This window comes from Cricetulus griseus, chromosome 3 (genome assembly GCF_003668045.3).
Source record: "Cricetulus griseus strain 17A/GY chromosome 3, alternate assembly CriGri-PICRH-1.0, whole genome shotgun sequence".
Taxonomy (NCBI): domain Eukaryota; kingdom Metazoa; phylum Chordata; class Mammalia; order Rodentia; family Cricetidae; genus Cricetulus; species Cricetulus griseus.
Window position 1 is genome coordinate 77,479,325 of NC_048596.1, and position 9,504 is coordinate 77,488,828.

General features: G+C 44.7%; 1 protein-coding gene across 5 annotated transcripts in view; it reads right to left on the minus strand.

The window, feature by feature from the left end:
* The window catches only part of Slc5a11 (solute carrier family 5 member 11), a 45,624-nt gene extending 36,795 nt beyond the window's left edge, over positions 1-8,829 (minus strand). For 3 of the 5 annotated variants that reach the window (XM_035442239.1, XM_035442238.1, XM_035442237.1), the window contains exons 1-3: positions 4,310-4,444; positions 1,318-1,389; positions 50-154 (exon numbers count right to left, since the gene is read on the minus strand). In XM_035442239.1, the coding sequence (XP_035298130.1) occupies positions 50-154; positions 1,318-1,389; positions 4,310-4,444 (312 nt within the window). Of the gene's footprint in view, positions 1-49; positions 155-1,317; positions 1,390-4,309; positions 4,445-8,820 lie in introns of those variants that run through there. The other 2 variants (XM_035442241.1, XM_035442240.1) reach the window with 2 other exon arrangements.
* Between the last annotated feature and the right edge of the window lie 675 nt (positions 8,830-9,504).

The following is a 9,504-nucleotide window of genomic DNA, read 5'->3' on the forward strand; positions in this document are numbered from 1 at the left end:
CAGAAGTATACACCATGTCTACATGTGTCTACACCATGGCAAAACTCACGTTAAGCTCATAGGATGCAACAGAAATGCCCACAGCAGCACCGGACCCTGCTAGGCCAATGAAGTGTCCGCTTCCAACATTGCTGGCAAACAATGATGCACCCACCTGTGGGGAGATGAATGGGAAGGTTCCTGGAGCTAGGCCTGCCTGGAGAATTGTCCCTATTCCAAGTTCCGACCACTCTTCAAAGGGACCAAGACAAGTAGGGAAATAGAGAATGTGGGACCATTCTATCCTACACGCCATATTTGTGCAGTGCACAGCTTGAACAATTGTCTGTAACATCCAGGGCGGACAGGATTACAGGAAATGATGCAAACCAGCTCTGCTCTCCAACTCAACAAAGTGTGTGTGTGTGTGTGTGTGAGAGAGAGAGAGAGAGAGAGAGAGAGAGAGAGAGAGAGAGAGTCTGTAGATCACCTTAAAAAGGAAAGGCTCATTGGACTGTTGTATTTGTTATCTGTGCCTTCAACATCCAGTCCACTTGGTTCCTTATTTTCATTCAAACTTTAACAGCTCAGCATGTACTCCCCAGGGCAGGTGTTGAGCATGACAATGAGGCATGAGTTCAGGCAGTGCAGCAATCTACCATAGGCATGGTGACTGGTACAGTGATGAGCTTGAGATGCAGTCAGAGATAAAACATTTTCCAGGGAGCAGATGCTCTTTCCATGCTAGCCTGGACCTGGAGAGGATGAACAGTCTGGAGTGGTGTTTTACTTCTTGTTGCCATGGAGTTGAAAGCATTTGGCTATCTTTCAGAAGGAGAAGAGCTGAGGCAGATAAGTGCCGGGTAAGTCAACAGATGATGGATGAATAGATGCATGATGGACGGTAGCACGAATAACAAAAAAGTAGATTACTGAATCTACTTTTAACAGAGTATTGATAGACAGATGAAGGTAGATGATAGAGCAATAGGTGGTGGAGGGATATTTTGAGAAACTAGGTTATCAGGTCATAGTAATACTGATAAATTGGGCCTCTGCAACCATCTTATAGGTGAACTGACAGATTCTTTTTTATGTAAATAAATTCAAATTGGAGCAAGGCTTTCTTTAGTTTTCACTCCAACTTGAAGACAACATGGAGCAAAACAATGTCAGAGCTTGAAGAGTCTTTGAGAAAATGACTTAACATAATTTTTTGCAGTGCTGGAGGGGGAACCAGAGCCTTGCACACACGAGGCAAACGTCTACCCCAGAACTCCCTCCCACCCCCACCCCGCTTGAGAAGTGATTAACTGAACTGAACCCAAGAGCACTTACTGGCCACCACACCATGTTGCCTCCAGCCAGGAAGTAGCCTTTCACTGTGTCTCTCTTGGTCCTCACTGTGGACTGCAAGGAAGAAGAGGGCTGGTAAGGAGATGCCAGTGCTCAAGCATCGGAAGAGGGCCGAGGCTGTAAGCTGGGAGGCCACATTTGAACTGAGATTCATTTTGTGTGACTGAAACTCTAATGTGATTATCAAAGTCATCTCTGGCCAGTGTCTCCCTGCCAGTCCCCACTTCACATGTTTGTGACAACCTACATGATCCGGTAGACATCTGGGCTGCAGACCTGTGGCTTGCCAATGACAGCTCGTAATGGATTTCATTGCTTGCAATGTTCTAGAACCTGCTTCTGTGAGGTATTTCATAAGTACAGCACAGATACATTTAAAATAATTACATTTTCAATAAATTAATTAATGAACAACTGTAATTAAAAGCTATAGCTTTTAATTACATTTTTAATTTTAAATTTTGGGAGTTCACAGTGCAGCACTGGCTGGGCTGGAGCTCACTATGTAGACAGGCAGGCATAACTCGGACGTTTGCTTGCCTCTGCCTCCTGAGTGCTGTGATTAAAGGCATGCACCATGCACATCTGACAGCAGCTTCTTTTATTTATTTATTATGTATACAACATCCTGCTTCCATGTATATCTGCACACCAGAAGAGGGCACCAGATCTTATAACGGATGGTTGTGAGCCACCATGTGGTTTCTGGGAATTGAACTCAAGACCTCTGGAAGAGCAGTCAGTGCTCTTAACCTCTGAGCCATCTCTCCAGCCCCCAGCAGCTTCTTTTAATCCTTGCTGTTTGGTGTTTGAGACATCAAAATGTCCCTCTCACAGTTCTGTAGAGCTGGGGTCACAGGTCAAGGTGCCAGCAAGCTCAACCTCTGAAGAGGCCTGTCCTTCTAGATGCAGCCTTCTCTATGTAACAGCCCTGGCTGTCCTAGAACTTGCTCTGTAGACCAGGTTGACTTTGAACTCACAGAGATCCGCCTGCCTCTGCCTCCTGAGTGCTGGAACTAAAGGTGTGTGCCACCCAGCTACCCCATAAGTAGTTCTTAAACATACTCCATGGAAGGGTGTCCAGTCTCATTCGTTATAAGTGAATATTAACAAAGCCCTAAGATATCCCTTCCCCATGTGAGGTTGGAAAAAATGAAAACAATACATTGTTACAGAGAGTGGTGAACAAACTGGCATACGTTGCTGTTGTGTGTGCAGGCTAAAGCTAGCCCAAGGAAGACATTCTGATGGCAGCTGTCATATTGTAAATGTGTGTTATCTTCTAACATGACAAATCTACTATAGGAAAAAGTGTCCTGCATTAGCAGCACTCCAAAATGGTGAGTGTGCAGAGTTGGCCTGTTACAGCATTATGGTAGGAGGTGAGAGAACAAAAGCCCAAATGACCCTCAGCACAGTGTCACTTACATAAATTACACTAGAGCCAGGAGGTGGTAGCCACACCTTTAATCCCAGCACTTGGGAGGCAGAGGCAGGCAGATCTCTGTGAGTTCGAGACCAACCTGGTCTACAAGAGCTAGTTCCAGGACAGCCTCCAAAGCTACAGAGAAACCCTGTCTCGAAAAACCAAAATAAATAAATAAATAAATAAATAAATAAATAAATAAATAAATAAAACAAATTACACTAGAAGCATCTGAAGGAATGCCCTGAAACTACATACCAATTCAAAAGATGTCTAAGGGACAGGGCTGGGCAGAAACAGCAAGGTTAGAACAGCACAGCATCAGTTATCTCCTCTTTAACAAAGGGGGCAACACACACACACACACACACATACATACACACATATAAATGCACATATACACATACATACACACACACACACACACACACATTTTTGCTCTGGCTGGGCATGGTATAACATGACTGTAATTCCAACATTCAAGAGGCTGAGGCAGAAGGATAACAAGTTTGAAGCTAGACTAGGCTACACTGCAAGACCTTGTCTCCAAAATACATATAATTTGTTCTGATTTGCTTTTCAACCTGGAAGAATACATTAATAAATAGTATGTTCAATGCTCACAAGTTAATAATAGTGGTCACTTACAAAGGGAATGGTCACAGTGGGATTTTATATGATATTTATTAAGCTATTGTTAGTTTTGAATCATGTAACTATATTACCATAAAAATGCACATATATGTATATACATACATATCTACATACACACATGGATACATAGATATATACAACATATATTTATGAGAGCATAGGCTTCAAAGTAAAGGAAATGGGGATTCTTGCTTCAAGCCTCACAATTTAGTAATAGATTAAAGAATCTAAATTATTTGGGCCTAGGATTCTTCTATCTGTAAAATGGGTATAAGATCTTCCTTGAGGGGCAGGAGAGATGGCTAAGTGGTAAAGAGTGCATACAGTTCTTGCAGAGGACATGTCAAGTGGCCCACAACCATCTGTAACTCCAGCTCAGGGGACCCCACACCTTATTCTGGCCTCTTCTGTCTTCTGTGGGGACACACACACATGCTCACATATCTACACACACACACACACACACACACACACACACACACACTCAAAAATAAAGCAAGAAAACTACTAGCTTCCTTGAAAATTATATGAAATAACATAAGTGAACATACATTAACTTATTGCCCAACACAGTCAACATATAATGCATTAAAAAAAAAAAATACAGGGCATACTGTTCTAGCCAAGTGCTCTACCACTGACTTGTGCTCCAGACACTCCACATATTTTGGGGGGATTTTTTTTTCTTTGAGACAGGATTTCACTGTGAATCCCTGACTGGTCTAGAACTTGCTTTGTAGGCCAGGCTGGCCTGGAACTCACTTGCCTCCACATATTTTAAGTCCTAACTGCTATAGTTCATTTCTTCCTCTCTTGGTGTCTTGTTTTACCAAAGGATAGAGCTTACCAAATATTCCCTCCTCACCCCATCTCTCACCTCATCTCCTGGCTTACCCATAATCCAACAGCCAGGACAAAGAGGAAGTACAAAACCAGAACAGCAATGTCCCCAGGCTCCAGGCTCTTCTGAGGGAAAGCCTCTAGGGAGTCTGACTGTGGAGGCTGAGGGCTAATGGTGCCACTCTCCATGGTGCTGAATGAACCTCCCAGTCCTGGGGAGAGGGGAAGCAATGTTAGATTCCAGATCCCAGAGTCCCTTTCCTCACTCCATCTGTGGCTTCCTCCCCATCCCCAACCCATCCCCATGGAGCAGCATCAGCAGCAACAACAACGACCTACCTGGACGGAGGTATGGTGGAGACAGCTTCAGGAAGTCAGGTCCATCCCTCCAACCATGGTCATCTAACCACCCCTTCCACCCACTCTTTCACCCCCCCCAGAAAATGCAAAGAAGGAGCTCATATTGATGCAACTGATTTTGTGTTCATTTTTGCTTTAACACTTCAACTACTTGCTCAGAAAAATATAAAGAACAAACAATTCAAAGAGTTCAGACAACACTAGACATGTAAGTCATTCCAGCACTCTGGAGACTGAAGCAGGAGGATTACTGAGTGTGAGGCTAACCTGGGTTGCATAGCAAGATGCTGTCAAAGAGACTAGAGTACATAAAATTCCAGCTGTAGCAGACACCATGACCAAAAGCAACTTGGGAAAGAGTTTATTTCCTCTTACATCTATCACTGAGGAAAGAAAAGTCAGGAGCTCGATGCAGAAACTGAAGTAGAGACCATGGAGGAACACTGCTTACTGCCTTGCTCCCTCCAGACTCATGCTGAGCTCCGTATCTTATACAGTCCAGGGATGTACATCCCAGGGACAGCAGAGTAAACTGGGCCTTTTCTCATCAGTTAGCAATTAAGAAATGTCTCAGGCTGAGGAGATGGGTCAGCAGTGAAGAGCAGCGGCTACTCTTCCAGAGGTCCTAAGTTCAATTCCTAGCACCCACATGGTGGCTCCCAACCATCTGTAGTGAGATCTGGTGCCCTCTTCTGGCCTGTAGGTATGCATGCAGACAGAGCACCATATACATAAAATAAATAAATAAATCTTTAAAAAAAGAAAGAAAATGTCTCACAGACATGACCAAAGGCTAATTTGATGGCGGTAATTCCTCACTGAAATACCCTCTTTCCAGGTATCTTAGTTGCTGGTCTGGACCCTTCCACATCAATCATTAATCAGGAAAATGTCCCACAAACTTGCCCCCAGGACAATCTGATGAAGGCAATTCCTCAACTGAAAGTCCCTCTTCCTAGATATATCTAAATTTGTGTAGAATTGACAAAAAAAGAAAAAACTAGTTTGCACTCTTCTACTTTGTCAGCACATGGCCCAGAGTAAGTGTTAAACGGAAGGAGTCAGCCAGACACCAAAGTCTCGTTCTAATGAGGCATCTGCCCATTAATTGCATATATTTAATATACACCCATACAGCACCTGCTGCCTGCTTGGACTCCCTCTAAGTGTTTTCTGCCCTGCAAAGTGGACACTTTCATTATCATCCTTATTTTGTAGAAGGAGTTAGACATGTTAAGTGGCTTGTCCAGGCATCACAGCTCAAGTGAAAGGGTTGGAATTTGAACCTGAATAACCTTGCTCCAGAATCCATACTTTGAACTATTAGAAACCATTTCTCTGGAGATTGCACTTCCATGGACATTTTAGGAGAGTCCTGTGATAGGCAGAATAATGGCCCCAAAGGTATGTATATCTAACCCCCAGAACCTGTGATTGTGTGGTGCTCACAGAAAGAAATAAGACTTCTGGCCAGCTAACCTTAAAATAGGCTAGTGCCTGGCTCGGCTGGGAGTATCTAATGCAATCACAAATGACACCAAATCAGAGGGGCCAGAGAGGTGACAGTGTTACAAGTGTTTAGCTCAGCATTGCTGGCTTTGAACACAGGACGATGGTGTCCTGAACCAAAGAATGCAAGTGGCTTCTAGAAGCTGACAAAGCAAATGAACAGACTGACCCAGGGCCTCCAGAAAGAATTCAGCTCCACTGTGGCCTGTGTGTATGGTAGAGGGTATGCAAGACATGTGAGTGTGCCTATGTGTATGGTAGAAGGCGTGCAAGCCGTGGATGTACCCGTGTGTGCCACTGCACAGACCTGCAGGGTTTGCAGAGGTCAACATCAAGTGTCTTCATTTTTGGCTCATTGAACCTGGAGCTCACTCAGTGCCTAGACTGGCTGCCAAAGAGCCCCGGGGATGTGCCAGTCTCTGTCCTTCTCAGAGCTGGGATTACAGGCAGGTACCACACGGCTCTATACAGGGGTGCTAAGGATCTGAACTCAGGTCCTCACACTTGCACAGCAAGTACTTTACCCATTGAGCTATCTCCCCAGTCATTTACTGACACCTAGATTTGAGCCCAGTAAGACCTATCTAGCACTTTGAACTCTAGAACTCAAGATAATAAGCATGTGTTGTTTTAGCTGCCAAGTCTGGGATAATTGGCTGCAGCAACGATGAGAAACTAGGTGGTTCTGACTAGGGTATGGGAATAGTTGTGTCATTCCCTGTTAGCCACGGGTCAGAAGTGGTCAGCGCCCACTGTCCATGGTGTGCAGTCTAGTACTGGGACAAATCCCCCAGAGACAGAAATAATCTATGATGGTCTGTGTGGTACAAATGCAGAGACTCAGACAAATCAGACCTTTAAAGAATTCAATCTCTCACCAGGAATTGTTAGTGTACACCTTTAATTCCAGCACTCAGGAGGCAGAAGCAGGCAGATCACTGTGAGTTCAGGCCAGCCTGGTCTACAGAGGGAATACTAGTACAGTGAGGACTGTTATAGAGAAACCCTGTCTCAAAAAAACCAAACAAACAAAAAGTAAAATGTTAGGAATTCAAGCTCTCTGGGTGGGGTGGTCAGTTGGGAGAGTGCTTTTCCACGAGCATGAGGACCTGATTTTGATCTTCAGCACCCCAGTGAAAAACATAACAAAACAAAAAAAGCTGGGCATGGTGATACAATCTTGTCATCTCAGCTCTTGGAAGGCAGACAGGAGGATCTCCAGGGTTCACTGGCCGGCCAGGCTACTCTAATTGGTGAGACACCATCTCATAAAAGCAAGGTGGACGGTTCTTGAGGGAAGACTTTAAAGTTGATCCAAACTGACTCCCAGTGTCCACGTGCATGTGCACACTCGTGCACACATACTCACATACATGAACTTGTGTATATACCAAAGGGAGGGAGAGAGGGAGGGAGGGAGGGAGGAAGGAAGGAAGGAAGGAAGGAAGGAAGGAAGGAAGGAAGGAAGGGACTCTCCAGTTCTGGAGACACATAACTGTTCCACCCCTTGTCAACCCTGAGAATCCGAACAAGCTGCTTAATGCTGAAGAACAGCTCAATACAAGTTTGCATTTCAGAGCCTGCTGGGGTTCACAACACAGCACAGCTGGCCTTCTACTTGCAACTCTAACTCAGCCTCCCGAGTACAGAGATTACATACAGGTGTGCACCACCCACCAGGCCTAGCTGCCTGTTTGATATTGAACGCAGAGTCTTGCATTATTGCACAGATACAGTCATCACCACCACTATGAGTATCTCCTGTTTCTTTACTATATATTTACTATTTCCTGTGGGTGAGCAAAGGCCACCTCATTCTATGTGGAGGAATTCAGAAGGTAGCCCGTGAGAGGCATGTCTCCTATCCTCTTACTGCCTAGTGAGACAATCCCCCAAACTGTAAAAATGAAAGAAAAGAAGCCTTAGTTTACTTTCCATTGCTGTGATAAACACCATGACCAAAAGCAGCTGGGGAGGAAAGGGTTTGTTTGGCCTACATATCTGAGATGACAATCTACTGAGGGAAGCTAAGGCAGAAACTCAAGCAGAAGCTATGAAGTGATGCTGCTTACTGGCTTGCTTCTCCTGTCTTCTGTTTGCTTTCTTATACACCCTGGGACCATCTGCCCAGGCACCACCCACAGTGTGCAGGGTCTTCCCACATCAATCATCAATTAAGAAAACACTCCACAGTCTTGTCTCCAGGCTGGATTTATGGGAACGTTTACTCAATTGAGTTCCCTCTTCTCAGAGGATTCCAGCTTGGGACAAGTGAACAGAAAAACTAACCAGCATAGGAAGGAAGGAAGGAAGGAAGGAAGGAAGGAAGGAAGGAAGGAAGGAAGGAAGGAAGGAAACCATTGAATATACAACTGAGCTATCGCTATGGTATACCATGTTTCTAATTTAAGAATCTTAGCAAAAATATTTTTGATGATACTGTGAATATTAAAAACAAGTACACAGCTGGGCATTGTGGCACACACCTTTAATCCCAACAGTTGGGAGGCAGGAGGATCTCTGTGAGTGTGAGGTCAACCTTGTCTATATTGTGAGTTCCAGGACAGCCAGGGCTATGTTGAGAGACCCTGTCTCAGAAAAAACAAACAAACAAACAAACAGACAAGTACACAAGTGTCTTTCACAAACTGGAGAAGTTACTAGATACTTGCAGGCATGTCTTTTGTCCCTGTAACAATCTGGGATATCTGGTCTGAAAACCTTAGCTATGAAGTAGTTCTGTGCATTGCAACATGTGTTGCATCTGGTCTCTACATACTAGTGTTCAGTGGTATAAACTGTCACAATCAAAATGCTCTCACGTCCAGAAAGTCCAATATCCCCACTGCACACCTTTGCTCCAGTCTAAAGAACACCATCAAAGAATTTCTAATAAAGCAATGGAGGGCCTGGGAATGTGGCTCAGTGGTGGAGCACTTGCCTATTGTTCACCAGGCCATAGGTACCATTCCCAGCACTTCAGTGTAACACTGATGGTAATAAGGAAATAGTGTGAGCAGGTGAGGGAGAAGAGATAGACATAGACTCAAGCAGCAGCCAGAGGTGGGCCAGAAGGTGAGCGTGAAGGCCATGGCTCTGCCTGGGCGATGGACAGAGTAGGTAGAAGGCCGGTTGGTCTGTTACTGCTGCCATCACAGAATACCTTAGCCTGAATACATTTTAAGGCTTACTTTATGTGTCTAGGCTTGTGCCTGAATGTATGTATATGCACCATGTGCATGCAGGTGTCTTCAGAGCCAGAAGAAGGCGTTGGATACATTGGAACTGGAGGTACAGAGAGCTGCCTGGTATGGGTGGAAGGAACTGAACCAAGGCCCTTTGCAAGAGCAGCAAGTGCTCTTAGTGACTAAGTCATCACT